This window comes from Haemorhous mexicanus, chromosome Z (assembly GCF_027477595.1).
Source record: "Haemorhous mexicanus isolate bHaeMex1 chromosome Z, bHaeMex1.pri, whole genome shotgun sequence".
NCBI lineage: Eukaryota > Metazoa > Chordata > Aves > Passeriformes > Fringillidae > Haemorhous > Haemorhous mexicanus.
Window position 1 is genome coordinate 33,305,530 of NC_082381.1, and position 17,742 is coordinate 33,323,271.

At 39.9% G+C, this 17,742-nt stretch overlaps 1 protein-coding gene across 4 annotated transcripts in view; it reads left to right on the forward strand.

Annotated features, from left to right (window-relative positions):
- Nucleotides 1-561: 561 nt before the first annotated feature.
- The window catches only part of SNX24 (sorting nexin 24), an 89,509-nt gene continuing 72,328 nt past the window's right edge, over nt 562-17,742 (forward strand). For all 4 annotated transcript variants that reach the window (XR_009490272.1, XM_059873296.1, XM_059873297.1 and 1 more), the window contains exon 1: nt 562-692. Coding sequence is in view for 3 of the 4 variants with exons in the window: in XM_059873296.1 (XP_059729279.1) it covers nt 633-692 (60 nt within the window). In the remaining variant the exon portion in view is untranslated. The remainder of the gene's footprint in view (nt 693-17,742) is intronic.

The window sequence follows — 17,742 nt, forward strand, 5'->3', positions numbered from 1 at the left end:
TCATTAATGCAAACAAATATCTCAAAGCTGGGTGCTGAGAGGATGGTGCCAGATTCTTTTCAGTAGTGCCCAGCAGTAGTACGAGGAGTAATAGCCATAAACTACAACGCAAGAAATTCCACCTCAGCCTGAGGAAGAACTTTACACTCAGGGTGGCTGAGCATTGGAACAGGCTGCTCAGAGGAGCCTGATTCTTCCTCTCTCCTTCTCTCCAAACCCATCTGGATGTGCTCCTGTGTCTCCTGCTCCTGGTGACCCTGCCTTGGTATGGGGTTGGTCTTGGTGATCTCCAGAGGTCCCTTCCCTGAGGATTCTATGATTCACGTTTGAGCTGCAGTGTGAATTTAGGACTACATACATTCACCCCTCTGAAAGTATTTTTTTTCCGCTTTTTGTGTGTGCTCCGCAATAGAGCTGGAGCTCTGACTGAACCAGAAGCCGACATTGTCGAGCACCGTTTGTTTTAAACCACGTTTTTCCCAGAGGAACCTGCTCCCGCCTCATCCCGGCAGCGCGAGGGCCGCGGGGGCGTGGCCGAGCCCGGCTCCCGCCCCGCCCAGTCACGTGGCGCGTGGTCACGTGACGGGCGCGCAGATGGCGGCGGCGCTGCCGCCGCGCTGAGGAGAGCCGGCATGGAGGTGTTCATCCCGTCCTTCCGATACGAGGAGAGCGAGCTGGAGCGGGGATACACGGTGAGGTGCGCCGGGGCGGGGCACGCCCGCGCTCGGGGAGGCCATGTGCCGGCAGCTAGCGGGGGCTGTGCTGGGGCGCTGGGCAGACATCAACGTGCCGGGGCCGTCCTGCCCTCCGTGCCCAGGCCAGCCCCGACCTGCCCTGCCCAGCTTCGCCCTGCCCAGCGCAGCCCGTCCTTGCCCAGCCAGCCTTCTCCAGCTCTGCCCAGCCTTGCCCTCTTCTCCCCATCTCTGCCCGGCTCTTGCCCCGCCCTGCTCTCTCCAGCATTGCCCTGCTAACCGTGTCCTGGAGAGCCATCCCAGCCCTGCTCTGTACACCCCAGCCGTGCCCTCCTCGTCCAGGCCGGCCTGGACGGAGCCGTGCCCTGCCCAGCGCAGCCCATCCCTGCTCTGCCTCTCTCGGCACGGGAAGGATGGCCTCAGCCCGCCAGACGCCTGCTGCCTCACACGGGCGCTGTTCTGCGGGGCAGCAGCGACAGAGGCGGGTGCAGCGTGAGCGGCCCGGGAGGGGAGGCAGCTGCTCCCTCGCCGCTCCGCCCTGCGGGGTCCAGGTCCCGTGCAGGGCCAAACACGGTGGAGGGGCTGGAGTATCCTTTGCATGTGGAAAGGCTGGGAGAGCTGGGACTGCTCATCCTCGAGAAGAAAAGGGGCAGGAGCATCTCTTCAATATGTACAGATGATCTGAATGGCCAGAGTGAGGAGGCCAGGCTCTTCGCGTTGGTGCCCAGTGACGGCAGAGGTGGCAGTGGGCAAACACCAGAACGTAGGGAATGCTCTTTAAACATAAGACAAGGCTGGTTTGTTATCACGAGGGTGGTCAAGCACTGGCATAAGTGGGCCAGAGGACTGTGAAGTCTCCATCTTTGCAGGTTCTCAAAACTTGCCTGGACACTATCCTGGGTAGCCAGCTGTATAGCTGGTTTTCCTTGAACAGGCAGATTAGTTTGCACAGTTTATAGAGGTTCTTTTTGTTCTCAGTAGTTTTCTCACCTCACAAAACTGTTGGACAGTAGCACATTCACATGGTGCTGGGTGGAGGCAAGTGGACCAAAACCCAAGGTATTTATCTGAAAGTGGATATTCAAAGCTTGCTTCCTCTATTAAATAAATTCATTTAGTAGCTTAGAAAAAAAAAGTGAATCCTGCATAACTTCTAGAAGATTAATCCATGTAGGTAGGCTTAGTTCCATGAAGCAAGTTCATCTTCCTTATGCTTAATGCTGTATATTATTTGGTCTTCACTACTAGCAGGTGTTTTCAGGCCTTGCAAAAGGTAAACGACTTTAGTTGTGTTAATGTGGGGGTGTAGCAGCATTAATACTTTTGCCTCTTGGATGAACTTAAATGTAAGTGACTCTCTACAAGACACCTGTGCGGTTTTGGGGACTTGCCTTTCAAACATTTTGAATGTGATTGAGTGTTATTACAATAGCACAGTCTGATTCCACCACATCCTAGTTGAGCAGGTTTGTTGAAATGACAGAGTGATTTCTAAGATGTGCATATTACACAAATAGGATTTTTCATAGTAATATTTATTTTTAGTATTTGCATTTAGTGAGTTTCTATTTCTATAAATGTAATACTGTCTATGACTCCTGCTATCTAAAGGGTATGGTTTTTTTAAATTTCATAAATGTTAAGCTGTGTAAGCTTCAAAGAAGTCAGAAATGAAACTATATGATTCTAGGAGTCTTCCAAGAAAATGATCCTGTGAGCGAACATGTTCTATGACAACACTGGTGATTGTTACAGCACTTTTCCTCTTCAATCATTTACTGGTGGTGAGTCAGTCTCATGGATCTGAAAGTTGCTGTAGTTCAGTAGATTTTGGCACTTTTTCCTGCGTGATTATTTTGCCATTTTAGTCAGGTGAGGGCGTTCTATTTTACATCCCATATGAAACATGATCATATTTAATGCTGACCATGAAACTGTATGAGGAATTGTAGCTAAAGTTTATCTGAGTTGGGCATGCTTATAGGAGAGGACGTGTAAAACTGCCCTGATAATAACATTGTGTCTTTTCTTTGTGTTTTAAAGGGTTTATGGACTATTCATGAGAAAAACTTATGCCAGTCTAATTGCCAATTTGTGATTATAAAAATAATTTGCATAAGTATTGTTCCAAGTACAGAAATTCAAAGGGGTACACTATATGTCCTCCTTACAGCAAAACCGAGGTTAATGAAAACTTACCATTGCTCTGTGCTAGCTATGATATTATACAGCCAATCCACTTTATGTTAGTTTTCATTAGCAGCTTTACAATATTAGCATTTAAAACAGTGTGGTTTAAAGGTCAAAGAAGGTGTCTTCCCAATGAGCACTACTGGCAAACTGGTAACAAAAGACAAGAAAAGGCTGAGCTACTTAATTTTTTTTTGCTTCAGTCTTCATTTGTGGGTCTCTTTTTCCCACTGTTCTTGAGTGGATGAACTGCAAGGCAGGTTATGGGGAAGTAAGTTGTAAGAGATGATAAGGGTCATGAAGAACCTGGACATACCTAAGACTATGGATGCTGATGAGATGCATCCCAGAGTCCTGAGGGAGTTGGCTGATGTAGTTGCCAAGCTACTCTGCTTGATATTTAAAAAGTCATGTGAAATCCCTGGTGACTGGCAAAAGAGGTACTCATCTTTAAAGAGCGGAGAGAGGAGGACCTTTCAAACTACCAACCTGTCAGTGTCACCTCCATGCCTGGGAAGATCACGGGACAGATCCTCCTAGAAGCTCTGCTAAGGCACGTGGAGCACAGGGAGCCAGTACAGCTGCACCAAGGGTGAGTCCTGCCCGACCAGCCTGGTGGCCTTCTGTGATGGAGTGGCTACGTCAGTGTGTAAGGGCAGGGCTGCAGGTGTCATTTACCTGGACTTCAGTAAGGCCTTTGACATGGTCCTCCATAACATCCTTCTCTCTAAATTGGAGAGAGATGGATTCTTCAGATCAGCTGTCAGATGGACAAGAATTTGTTGGAGCGTCACATCCAGAGGGCAGTGGTCAATGGCTCAGAGTCCCAGTGGATGTCAGTGGCAAGTGGTGCCCTCAGGGGTCTGTACTGGGACCAGTATGATATCTTAATATCTTTATTAATGACATAGACAAAAGGATCAAGTGCACCCTCAGAAAATTTACAAATGACACCAAGCTGAGTAGTGTGGTGACACTCCTAAATGATGGGATGCCATCCAGAGGGATGGACAAACTCAAGAAGTGGGAATATTGTGAGATTTAATAAGACCAAGTGCAAGGTGCTGCACCTGGGTTTGGACAATCTCTGTTATCAGTCCAGGCTGGGGGATGAAAGGATTGAAAACAGCTCTGTGAGAAGGACTTGGGGGTGCTGGTGAGTGAGAGGCTGGACATGACCCAGCCATGGGCACTCAAAGCCCAGAAAGCCAAACATGTCCTGGGCTGCTTCCAAGGCAGTGTGGGCAGCAGGGGAGGGAGGGGATTCTGCCCCTCTGCTGTGGTGAGACCCCACCTGGAAGGGGTCTGCGACATCCAGCCCTGGGGTCCCTAGCATAAGAAAGAGGACTGACTGTTGGAATCAGTCCAGAAAAGGGCCACAAAAAATGAATCAGAGGCATGGAGCACCTCTGCTTTCCTCTTTTAGTGAGGAAAGGCTAAGAGAGTTTGTGTGTCCAGCCTGGAGAAGAGAGGACTCTGTTGCTCCATTTTTGCGATAAACAGGGCTTTTGAAAGGTGAGGACTGGCTTTGCAGTAGAACAAGGAGAGTGCTATTAAACTAAAAAGAGGGTAGATTCGGATTAGACATAAGGAATACAGTTTTTACAGTGAGCATAGTGAAACCCTGGACAGTTGCTCAGAGAGGTTTCAAATGGCCCGTCCCTGGAAACATTTAAGGCCAGTCTGGATGGAACTCTCAGCAACCTGAGAGTTCCATCCAGATGAACTGATTTAGATGAAGATGTCCCTGCTCATTGCAGGAGGAGTGGATTAGATGGTGGATTAGGGACTTTAAAAGTCGCTTCCTACCCAGACTAATACCCAGTTCTGTAATCACAGAAGTACCACTTTACACAGTTGATCATTTTACTTTTGTGTTTCCCACAAGTGCTAGCTTGCTCAAAATGGAAGTGTTTTGTTGGACTGGAGTAGCTGGAACAAGGAACTATCAGAGCTTGTGCAACTGAGAATAGCAGAAAAGGATGATGGAAGTGGATAGAAGATTGCTGACTTGCAGGCTGCCCACCAGCCCAGTCACATGCCAGGGGGTTACAGAGGGTGCCTTCTGCTCTGTGACTGCTGGGGCCATTGCAGACAAGCAGCAGTCAAGGATGGTTTTCTGAGAAGAGTAGTGATGGTTGTCCTAGTGTCTTTGCTAGAAACAGTAACAGTGATGACCTGCATGAAATGAAGGACTGAAAGGAGGGTTGTTCATCTCTATGGTGGCTCTGCATTGCAACTATAGCATGCTTCCCTGACATCCATGTGTTTCTAGTTCCTTATCTTTAGCAGAACCGAATCCAGTTCCCCTGGATGCAGGCTGCTTCTGTGTGTTCTTACTTTCTGGAAAGAAAAGGACACAAAAGTGGTATTTGTCTTTTTCTTTATGGGAATTCATTACCAACTTATTGTTTTGTTTTCAGCTTAAGCCTGTTGTTTTAGATTATTTTGTTTTTTTCCCTGGTGTGGCTAGCACTTAGAAAGTGTAACGGCCAGAGATCCATCAGTTCTGTGGAAAGGGAGGAAAATGACTTGCCACAGAAAGTGGAAATTTCTGTCTAGCTTCAGAAGGAAAACTACAGTGCAGTTATGAAATAGAAAGGGAGGTCTTGACCAGAGAAATAAAATACTAGGGATATAAAAGATTAGAAAGAAAGATTAGAGAAAAATATTATTATACAATGCTTGAGATTGGGTTCTGTCAATAAAGTAAATGGGAAACAGTTCTTTGAAAAGTGTTTGTTTCAGGGGCTCAGCTTTTCTGAAGCACTGTTCCTCTGATATAAAATCTTGAAAGTCTTGAAAATCTTGAAATCTTTTTCCCTCATCCCCTACACAAAAAAAACCAAACAAAGACCTCAGAGTAAACTTGCACTTGTTCCAATTCTGTTTGGAGTGTACATAAAATGACGAAACACAGAATATGGGAGATGTCAGTTTTCTTGGTGGACAATTAAATTTCATTGTCAGTTTAAATTGATGACACTAGCTTCTAAACTATTGAGCCTGTGCTAATAAATGCAACAGTTGTTCATAATTTGGCAGTGAATGACCTTTAAATGTAGGCGCTTACTAAGGATGTCCCTAGAGAACAATTCAACTTCGAAATGACACCCACGTGTTCTTGTTGTCATTTAAATATGCTCCCTTTGTCAATAACAGAATAATAAATACTAGTTAGATTTCTAATGTTGATTCAGATCCCAGGAAACTTACTGAATAAATTAGTGTACATTTGATTTATATTGACCAAAAAAATTTTACAGTGGTATATTGCAGGTCAAGGTGACACACATTTAAATGTGTTGTAGAGCAGAGGGCATACTTGACTGACACAAGTGCTTACTGCATTTTTAATTAACACTTCCAATACTACTCTCCAAATTGCTCCTGGAGTTGCAATTGTAGAAGCAACATCTGACATGTAAGATCATAAACTAATGTGGGTTTTTTGAAAGTTCATTTGCATTACTTCCATAGAAGCAGCACTTTAATTACAAGGCTGTACTTCTCTTTATGGAAGTATAAAATCACAAGGATCTAAACTTTGATATAGTTTATGTATTTCAGCATTCTTTGCTGTTAAAATTAATGTACATAGAGTCCAAAAGGGAAGTTTTTAGTTGTTCTTCCATGAAGACCTAGAATAAGCCACTATAGCAGGTTATAAAGGGTCAATATTTGTTAATTTTTTAATTATAAAGTATAGCAGGAGTAATTATGAGGTTTTGTAAAAAGATTTCAAAGTGTTAGTGTTCTAGCCCTTTCACTTGCACTTTTCTAGACTGTGTATAAACTTGGTAGTTTTAAAAAATCTCAACAGATTTTGAGTGTCTTGAGTATGAAATCTACCAGTGTGAAGACTACTTGCATACCAGCTGGGCTTTTGGAAGCTCACCATGTATTTACCTTGTGTCACAAGTTGAAATCAGTGACACAGCAGTCACTCCAAGTTTAAGGAACTTAAACAGAAGTATTCAATCTATTAGATGTGATTAGTCTTTTACAGTCTTAGTGTCTTCATAGAGGGTTTTCAAATGTCCTCGTTTCTCTACAGGGGAGTCAGGGTGGGTCTGTACGGATATATTTCTCTCCTACAGGGAAGGTAAAAATGATAAAAGATAATTTGACAGATGTCAGTGATTCTGTAATGTCAGAAAAATGCTATTTTGATCATTGGTTTTGGTGGTTTGATGTTCCAATGAAGGTGGAACATATTAGGGGAGGAAATAGACTAGGTAATTTAAGCCAGATTGCTGTTTCTAAAAATAGGTTTTTTCCGGTTTTATTTTAGTGAAGCACTTGTGCATTTGTCAGCAGTGATGATTAAATTTCTTTCCTCCAGTGAGTTTTCCAGTTTGACAGACTTTGTCGGTGGTATGAAACTGACCACTTGGTATGCAGTGGGAACTTGAGGAGTGTAAAGTAAGACGCAAGGAATTTTGCAGTGCACATGATGGCAGCTAAAGAAGAAAATAGGAAAAGGTAAAGCCAAAGTGAAAACTGGCTGAATTTATATATAGTGGTCAGTTAGAGCTGTGGACAGATTAGACAGAAATGTAGCTCCAGTAATCTCCAATTGCTGGGCAATTGCCGGAAGACCCCTGATTCACAGTCATGGAATCTTTTTGGAAAGGGCCATGTAAGATTTCTCTAAGCAGGAAATACCTTTTGCTTTATTTGTGATATGAGGGTTGGCATCTGAGTAGAGAAGCAGCAGCATGATTACCTCTATCAATTTTCCATCTGAAAGAGCAAAAGTTGACACATTCTGTCAGTACACTACAACTGCAAAGCATGTATTATCCTTTCATCTCCCAATATCCACTGGTTTGCAGTTTTAATGAGGAATTTACATTTTCAGAAAGATTGGAGGTAGCAGGGCATTCAGACATGCTGCACAATGAAGATATATTTGAATTCCACTGTATCTTTGGGAGGTATTGGTGACAACATTTTGTTAGTAATGTAATATTATCAGTGGAATTATTTCATCAGAGGATTATGCTTAACTGCTTCTGGTGGTGTTTCCAGGTAGCATCAAGTCATGATAATTCCAAGATCTTGTCCACAAAGGTAGGGTTAAACAAGTACATAGTACATTCTTCACTAGCCAGGAGTGAGAACACACCAGGCCTTAAAATACAACGTGAGGGAAAATAGAATCGATTTCTCCCTTCTTCTTACTTCAATGCATTTTTAATTGGTCTTTGAATTTTTCAGCACTGGATGTGATTAATTCCAGGTTTAATTGATAGTTAGTCACCATTATTATGGGATTTATAAAGTTATCTTGGAATTTCAGTTGGAATATGATACCTAAGCACCTAAGAGGTGCTTCTCTGCACAGTGCTTGGTGGGATAACTTCAGTGTTGCATTTGGGTAGAGTGGGAATACTTTGTTTAGGTATGCACTGTGGAAGTGTGCTAATGGAGGCTTTCAAGCCACTGTATTCTGAATACTTTTGCTATCAGTAGCCATTATATTTTTGTGTTTACAGGAGTTATATGAGGAATCGTATCAACTTTTCATTTTCTGTTTTCTATAAGCCTGAAATTTTTGTGGTTTGGGGAAGACAAAAATAGCAATTTGGAGAATGTTCTGTGAGAGGATTTTAAAGACAAACAGATGTGTTGTTGTTCCCTTTGAAAGTGGCATTGTATTTTTAATAGAAAACTAAAGGAGAAGTGTATGTTGACTATTAATAAACTTATTCCGAGGTGTCATGGTAAGTCCTACAGCTACAGCATGAATACCCTCTTCCTGTAAATAGTCTTTTTAAAATTATTATTTTGACCTACATATTGTGTTATAAATTTTGCATTTCATAAACCAATAAATATTGTAGAATTTTGGTTTTTTGGTTTTTTTTTTAATAAAGTATTTGGGGCACAGCAGTCAGGCTTGGATACTTTCAGGCATTGAAATCAGATGAGACAGAAGGAGTATACCATGAGTAAGGAGCCCATATCCATGCCAGGTTCAAAACAAAGTATGTTTCTTCTCATTCCTCCTCTGTTGGTGCAGTGAGAGCTCCACCTCTCGTTCAAAAAACCTTTTGGTTCTAGGAGTGTATACATAGGAAATCTGAGAAGATGATTTTGGATGTTGAATTTGCCCTCAGTGTAGGGTACTGGTGATGCTAAGTAATTTATGAGAAGTGACAGCCAAACCTCCACTGGAACCTCCATCTAGTGTATTATTTATTTAGATGTCACAGTGTTTGTGGGACCCAGTTAAGTCCAGGGCCTCTGTTGAGACAGTTGTGGAATAATGTACATGCTACACAGAGTTTCAAAAGTCACTCTTGAAAGGGGTTGCCTCCACTTGATAATCATTGTTTCCTGATGAGATGCTGTAAAAAGCATTGCATATCAAAAAAGATATTCTTACTCTTTGAATATTTAATTCTTTAACAGAGTGTAAACAGTATAAAACTTCTGTGAAAATCTTCTGTCTCACTAAGTTACCTTGAATTACTGATCTTCATTATTTTATTTTTTATGTATCTTGTCTCTCCTGTAATTGATTCATTTTTTAAAAATGGACCCCCTTTTTATACCAGAGCAGAAGGTATTCAAGTGCTGCAGTATCTTCAGACTGGGAAATAATGAAATCTAAAGATTTCCTTAGTATCTTATACAAAAGGATAAACAAAGTCTCAATTAAGTAATGAAATAATCAATTGTTCAGCAGCAAGTCTGCATTGATGCTTTTATGAAAAAGGACCATATGTGTTGAGAAATACAGCTAACTGCCTCTACTTCTGGTTTTGCACAGGACTCTTTCTTTGTGTATAGATTCCCTTTTCTACTCTTTATTTAGTAATCAAGCACTTACCAGGAACAGGACTGATCATGTGTCTTCCTCGCAGCTGAGCTGTGATGGTGGTTGCAGTCTGACTTTCTTCTTCTTTTAAGATGTGTAGAAGGAAAAAAGGGAATATGTCTTCAGTTTAATAGTAAATTAATGGACTAGTAAATTTATGGTAATGTCAGGGAATGTAATAATAATATTAGCTTTGCTTTAACTATATGAAGAAATGGATATTCAAGAAAAAATGCACATCAAAATTGGATTTGCAAGTTATGTCATTATAGAATCAGAAAATATATTAGCCTATTATTTTTCTTATTTGTTCCAAATTCCAAGTGTTATTATTTGTTCCTAATTCTAATTTTTCAATTATATCCTGTGATGACATACTTCCTATAAAATTTTGAAATGCTTCATTCTTACAAACAAAATGGAGAACATTTGAAAACTGTTTTCTAATTAGAGATTCATTCTCTCACTAAAAGTCAAAGACCTCCCTTCCAGGTTTATGTTCTAGCGAGAGAGCATAAAAAGTCAGTAATTAGTGACAATATCTATTTTTGGTGTTAAATAGAAATGTCAAAGGCCTTTCCTTTGCTGAGTGTTCAGAATGTGGATGTGACTGTGTGATTGGTAGGAATAGGTGTTTTGTACCATTGCCTCTGACATGGTGACTAGAAAGCTCAAGTAGATTCTGAAGTATGGTTGAGTTTGGGGTGGATTTTTTTTGTTGTTTTGTTTGGTTTAGTGTTTGTTGTTGTTTTTTTTTTTGGGGGGGGGTGGTTGGTGGGCTTTGTTGTAGTTTTTTATTTTTTAATTTCCTTTTCATATTTGTCCTCTCTGTCAAAACCCATTCCTTATTTTGGTTTTACCTTCCCTTGTCAGAAATATTTCAATATCAGATATCCAAGTTTTGCCATGGATTCATTTTGCCATTGGGGAAGAAGGAGACAATATATTTGAAACAATTCAGTAAGAGCTTGATGAGCATGTTATTTTGGGGTAGTGATTTTCTTCTCTCAAATAACCCAGTCCTTATGTTGGCCTGAATTAGAGGCAAGGTAGGAAAATATACTTTGTAAGAAGTTCAGCACATGCAGCTAAGAAGTCTTTTAACATTTTTCTTTTTCTACCTATTTGCTACTACGTGTTTATGTGGAAAATAAGGAGAATATGATAATGGGGATCAAAAAGATTTGAGGGTTCTTATTGGAATAATTTTATCTCTACGTACATTTAGTCTTCATATTTGAATTTTTCCTTTCCTGGCTTCTTATTACAGTTGCATAATTGCAGCTTTAGAAAACCTCTAAACAGAGTTTTAAGGGTAAAAAAAACTGGTACCATCTAGTTCATAGTATAGAACTTCAAATTAAAAGAGTGATTTTTTTTTTGTCTAGCCAGTGGGAGAAAGAAGGAAATTTCTCCTGAAATAGATTCTTCTGTATACTAAGAAAAGATGACTTGAAGTTAGTTACTTAAATCATGAAAGTTATTGCTGTTTGCTTTTTCTTTTCCTTGCTTTTTTTTTTTTTTAATAAATTTTGAATGTTAGCATTTCTTTCCTTGAATGCAGTGGCCAGGATGATACCACTAACACAAAACCTTCCTAATTGACTAAGTATTTAAATAATACATTTTGTGAAGTGACAAAGAAAAGTTAGTTAGTTTTAAAGTGTGTTTGGTGTGTAGGAAAGAAATGGTAACATGCTGCACATTCAAAGCTTTTTTTTGCTACTGTAAATTGTCAAAAATTGCTGATTTGAAAGGGGGTAAAAACCTGCTTAAAGTAATCACAGATACAACTGTTATCTGTTACAGGCTAAGAACTTAATGCCCTATTGCTCAAATGAGTTTTTACAATAACGAGATAGCTATATCACACTCCTAAGTGAAAAGCTCATGAACTTTCCTGCATGGTTATTTCCAACCTCCTCTCTTCTAATAAGCTCCCAAAGTTGTTGTTGCTTATAAAAGTGGAAAATGGACCTGATAAAAATGTTTAGTCTGCAGGGCTGTGTTTTATTTATCATATCACAAAAGAACAATGTTTTGTTGCATCATGGTCAAAATAGAAGCGACCTTGCTTGTTCATGAGTGCTCAAAGCATAGAGATAAGAGGCAAAGTAATAGAGTACAATAGAAAGAGTGTAGTGTAATTATTTGTGGCTTGTCAAGTGAAGCCCTTTCAGGCCCCAAGTGATTCAAATCTGGGAACTCTGCACAATTCTGTACACTAACCATAGCCAGCATCAGAGAAATCTCACCCAGCTTCTCCGACAGTACTGAAATTGCATCAGTTTGTCATGCACTGAGCATGCCAGCTTCGCACAATATCATTTGCTTGCAAATGGGCCTGGCCCCAACGCCCTGAGACACATTCTTTGGTATCTGACTCTTGGCCTGTGATTTGTCATGTCTCTAGTGCTATCGGCGTAAAGTAATTTTAATAGATTCTGATGGTTTGCTTGTGGAAGGTAAAGAATGCACTGCAGATTGTGTCAGGTAGCTTTCTATGGCATGTAGTTTGGTGGAGGCCCTCATGATGGTGATAACCAAACAAAGACTATGGAGAAATGAGAGCCCTGTTTTGAACAGTATTTAACACTGCCCTTCTCAGCACCTTGCTGTGGACATCCTTGCTAACTCAGCAGGTCCAAGAACTTAGCAGCTCAGCAAAGCGGGGTTATTTGTTCTTCAGACTTATTTATGGATGAGAGGATACAGCAGAAAAACAGTGGCTTTTTTGTCCCTATTCAAAAAGTGTGTAAAATGTGTAAAAATGTTGATTAGTTTTGAAGAAGTAAACTAAATATATATTTATCTTGGTGTTTACCTTTTTATTATTTGTTTAAAGTGTTCGTTCTTTCTAAATAAAAATCCCTGGGTTTTTCAGCAAATATGTTATATAATGCCACAAAAAAATTTTAAAAGGCTTGTGCAATTTATACTAACATGTATCTTTTATAAAATTATATAAATATAGCCCAAAATATAAATTCCTGAAGAATTTCTTAATAGATTTTAATTGATGTATTTATTTGTCAACAATTTGATTACTAAATCTTTGCTTGAAGTTGTTTTCTTACACTGTGAAGTAAGTATGTGGCATTTTTTTACTCTTCCTTTGACACCACTGAGATGAGATTATTTTGCCATTGACAACTCTGATCTTTGCATCATTTTTTCAGCTGACTTCCTTAATTGATTACTACTTTGGTGTTGGAGCCTGCAGCATAGCTCTCCAGAATTCTGCTGACACCAATCGATTAATGTGAAGGTGTTAGTTAGTGATTTCATCTAAGAAACATTCAAAACCATGTCAGTAATCGGTTCTTAAAAACTGCCAGATCACTGGATTTTGTTAGTTTGAATGTGTTAGTTCAGGTTAACAAGGATTTCTCTGGAGAGACAACAGCAACAACAAAAAACCCAACAAAACAAAAAGCCAACAAAAAAAAGAGAACAAAAACCAAACCAACAACAACAAAAAAAACCCTGCCCCCCCCCCCCCAAAAAAAAAAAAAAAACACCAAAAAATCCCCACACCTTGAAGTGACTCTTGTGGCTCTTGTGGGAAGAACAGACTTTATTCAGTTGTACATCAATATAGTATACGTGCACATGCCTTAATAATTAAAAGACTGTTTTAAAATATGTTCCTATTAATATTTAAGGCATCTCTGAGGAATTTGTAAAAATGCTTCAGCACAAACTATTTCTTTTTATGTTTACCAGGAGAATTATTGACAGCAGTGTAACTCTGAGCACCCCGCTAGCAAGTCTGCCACTTTCTTTTCTGCAGTGACTTCCACATTTGCTTAGCAGCTTTGCATAGCTAAGCAAATTTTTAAAATATGTCTGCCTTTCTTCTTCCTTTTTTTCTTCTAAATATGTTCAGAAAAATAGTCTTTTTTATACAATTCCTCAGAGTAATTCTGTGTTATGACCAGAATATCACCATTCAATATGAATGGTGAAAAAGAAGTAAAAAAATAAAAAAGAAGTAAAGTTTCTTTTTAAGCTTAATATTAAACTTTTGAAAGCATGTTTTGCCTTTATTTCTTGGTGGAGTTTTTGTAGGATGACTTCTTAAAACAACATAGATTTTTGCAGTGTCCTAGTCTTTGTGTTTGCTTACTGTGCATCAGTAAAACTTCTCTGCCTGTTTTCCTAGGGGTGGTTGTGGAGTGTGCAAGTTAGTTAAGTCCAGTGAGCATGCTGTGTTCATAGGCTTTGTTTGTACAGAAGGCAGCCTAAATCAGTTGCCTCTACACCACCATCAAATCCATCGAAGTATTGCAGTCAGTGTAATATTCTTGTATTCAGAACATAGATGGATGTGCACACACACATGTTCATGGGTGCATATATGTAGAAGCACATGCATGTGTCAGCATTGGAAGGATTTGTTGGGTTGTATTGCTGAAGGGTCTGTTTGAGTTCCAGTATGACTTGATGTTATAGTGATGTGGATGATAGAATGAGAATGTCCTTATTTAAATATGCCATTGACACCAAAGTAGAAGTGACTGTGATCATGCTGGAGAGCAAGAGTAGAGTTTAAAATAATTTTCATAAAAGTTTAAAAAAGTTGCAAAGTTTATTTAAGAAAGGAAAATAGGTTGCTAACTCAATAAGAACTGGTGTCAAGTGTAATATTTATTTTAAAAAATCAGTTACAGGTAAAATGAAGTAACATCCAAAAGATTAGGCAATAGATATTCCTGAAAGGATTTGGGGGTTATCATGCATCGCAAGGTGGCCATGTCACAAGACAAATGCCTATTGGGGTTTCAAAAGATGAATGTAACAAAAAGGTCAGTGATGTGAAGTGTATGCTAAGTGTGCAGTACTGTGTGCAGTTTTAGGTAGTGCATGCTAAGAAACATGAGTGAATGAGAAAAATTGTGGATAAAATAATGCAATGTAGGAGCACTTACAACAAGTTACATTGCTTTCTGGGTCTCTTGTCAAAGTGAAGGAGCTCTTTAGATCAGGAGCTCTTTAGATTGAAAGCAAAACAGTGGGTAGGAGCTGCATGACAAACCCTAGCAACAAAAAGCTGTTGAATAACAGGAGCAGTTGGTCTGTATATTGACAGTGTTGTGGTCTTCTGCTGTGCAGTTATCTGTCCTATCCACCAAAAGTTCAGGGCTAATTATGAAATGGTCCCAAATCCTAAAGATACTACAGCACCAGAACACTCTTCAGGAGCAGGAAGCTTTGTCTTTATGAGGCTTACAGTTAAGAGTAAGCTTAACTGGCTTCTGTTAAGAGTAAGAAGTACAGTTGGTAAGAAGTACAGCCTGGAGACAGCAGGAAGAGCCAGGTAACTCCAAGAAATATAGAGCCAGATTAGACTTCAGGATCCTTTTTGTGAGCCCCCCATTGACACTTGGCTGTTGTCCTTTGCATTATTTCAAAAATTTTGTTTGTATCTATGCCCTAATCTTTTATATTTTACAAATTCTTTTGCTTTCTAAAACTCCTATTTAAGAGTCCACACAGAGTAGTTCTATCTCTTTTCCGGGGGAGTGTGGAAGCATCTCGTAATGGAACAGTTGCTGAAAAGTCATGAGCTTTTCCAACTCTGATTCTTCATGCAAGAGAAAAAATGTAATTTGTTAATTGCCCAGGTAAGCCTTTTTCAATATCTTCCTGGGAGATAAAAATTCCCCATTTTTAGCTAATATGGTTCAATAAAGCATTTGTGTTTGGTATTTTTCCTGCTTTTGTGCTAGTATGTATCTGGTTCCATAACTGTAAATGTACATAGCAATGTAGGGAGGCGCAGAACATCAGGGCTGACATCTCCCTCCATAAGCTAGTCAATAAAATGCAAAAATTCAGTGCTACTCTTACTTCAGTCAGAATGCCTCTTCCTGTTTATAGTATTTAACACAAAATGAAAGCTTTCTAAGTATTTAAGTTGCTGGATGTGTGGTGTTTTAAGAGGTGACTAGATTGGTGACTTAGCTATGAAGCAAAAAGCAGTGTGGGGACAGAAGATTAGGAGTCCAGTCAGAGGTCGGAGGCTCTAATCCCTGTCCTGCTCACAGGTATGTTTCACCTCAATCCTCTCTCATCTGAAGGGCATGAAGATAGGCTGTACAAGTTAGAAGGCTCTTCAGGTTTACTAAATGACAGAAATAACAGAAGAGCAAGCAATTTTTGCCATTTACTCCCAAGTATTTTCAGGAGCTGATGAAAAAATTGTATTTTTAAAAGATTATTTCAGAGGGATTTGTGGGGCAATAATTTTTTGCCAAATTATATAACTTATGTGCAAAACTTGCTGTAGGTATCACCTAGTCTTTCATTTGATTAATGAATTATATACTATTTTTAATTTTGTGGGAAAAGTTGCTGCTTTGTCAGTGTGTGCTCAAACATCAGTATTACCTCCATTTCCTGATGTTTCTTGCATGTTCAGTGGTAATGCAGATGTTGTCTCTGCCCTGGTGCAGGAGGCATGCTGTGATGCCTCTCAGTAATAAGTTCTTGTTTGCTTGTTCTCATGTGCTTTTTTTAAGCACTGCTATGATCCATTCCATGATGTGATCATGTGCCTTGCCAGAAGTCAAAGTCAGAGCAAAGAATAGTGATCTGCCACTTGCCATTCTAGTTCTCTCTTGCTACTCTTAGCCAAGGACATACACAGGTAGTTCAGCTTCACTTAATTCTTGATGTATGTAATCCATTTATTGCTCATGTGTAGATGTAGCTTTTCACCCTTCACACCATGGAAATTATCAAAAAATCTTCTGCAGTTTCAGCAAGAATAGCACTTTAAAACAGAAGGCTTGGTGCAAAATATTGGATGCACAGCAGTATGGTGATGTGCCACTGTCCTGAACACTAAATAGAAACCTCTCATATTTCACTGCTATCTTTCTCCTTAGTTGGGGTTTTGATGATAAGTGATTTAAATATTCCTAGTATGCAAGAATCATGGTCACTGACAAGGAATATGATTACAGTGATTTTTTTTTTTTTTTACTCCTCATAGCTCAAATAAGCTATTTCTGTATTTCTGAAGGTAACAGGGTGGGCTTATGCTGAGTAGCATGATAAGTAGGCAACACGAGTCAACATTTACTCACTTCCCAGTTATAAACCGATTTTTACCTCTCGCATTACAAAAGTTTTTAATTCCTTGTTTGTAGACAGTAAAACATAATTCCGTACAAATTGTGAGCAGACTTGCAGAAGAGCATTGAGAACTAATTTTTCATTCCCCAGAGAATGCAAGTTTGTTACCAGGTAAGCTATTTTATGACTGGCATATATTGACTGTCAGCCTTTCAGAGGCCCCAGTGCTGGATCCTGCAAGCACCAGAGACACAAGATTTAACTTTGATTACTGTCTAACTTCCTTCTGTGTGTTTTTAATCTGAGAGTTCTGTGCATGCATGGACTGCTTATCTGCTAGTGGAGAGCAGATGAGACAAGGTGCCATGAGAGCATTCTTGGAAAAGCAGCTAAAGAGGGAAATCTCCAAGTCAGCCAAATTTGGTTTTGTAGTCATGCAGTCAAACCATAGCTTTGCGCTGCTCTACAGAGGTATGGGGTTTAAAAGTAAAACAGGTAAAAAGGGGTAGTTTGATCAGATAGCCTTCTGTCCTAGGAGTACTTTTGGTGCTGAAGCTGGCTTGACAATAGCTTTGGCATTGCACTACTTTTTACTGCCACAGAAAGGGAATCGAGGTTCCCAATAGACTTGGGGCCCTTTTCTGGTATAGACAGCTTGGAAATGTAAAATGTGTTCTTGCATAGAATCATGAAGTGGTTTGGATTGGAAAAACTAGATTTAAAAATCATGTAATCCAACTCTTTACCATGGGCATGGACACCTTTTACTAGATCACGTTCCTGGTTAGATTCAGCCTGACCTTTTGGCACTTCCAGTGGTGGCATATCCCCATCTTCTCTGGTCAACCCGTTCCAGTGTCTCACCACCCTCATCATAAAAAAACCTCTTCCTTGTTTCCAATCTAAATCTACCCTCCTAATTTATGAGTTACGTTGCCACTTGTCCTG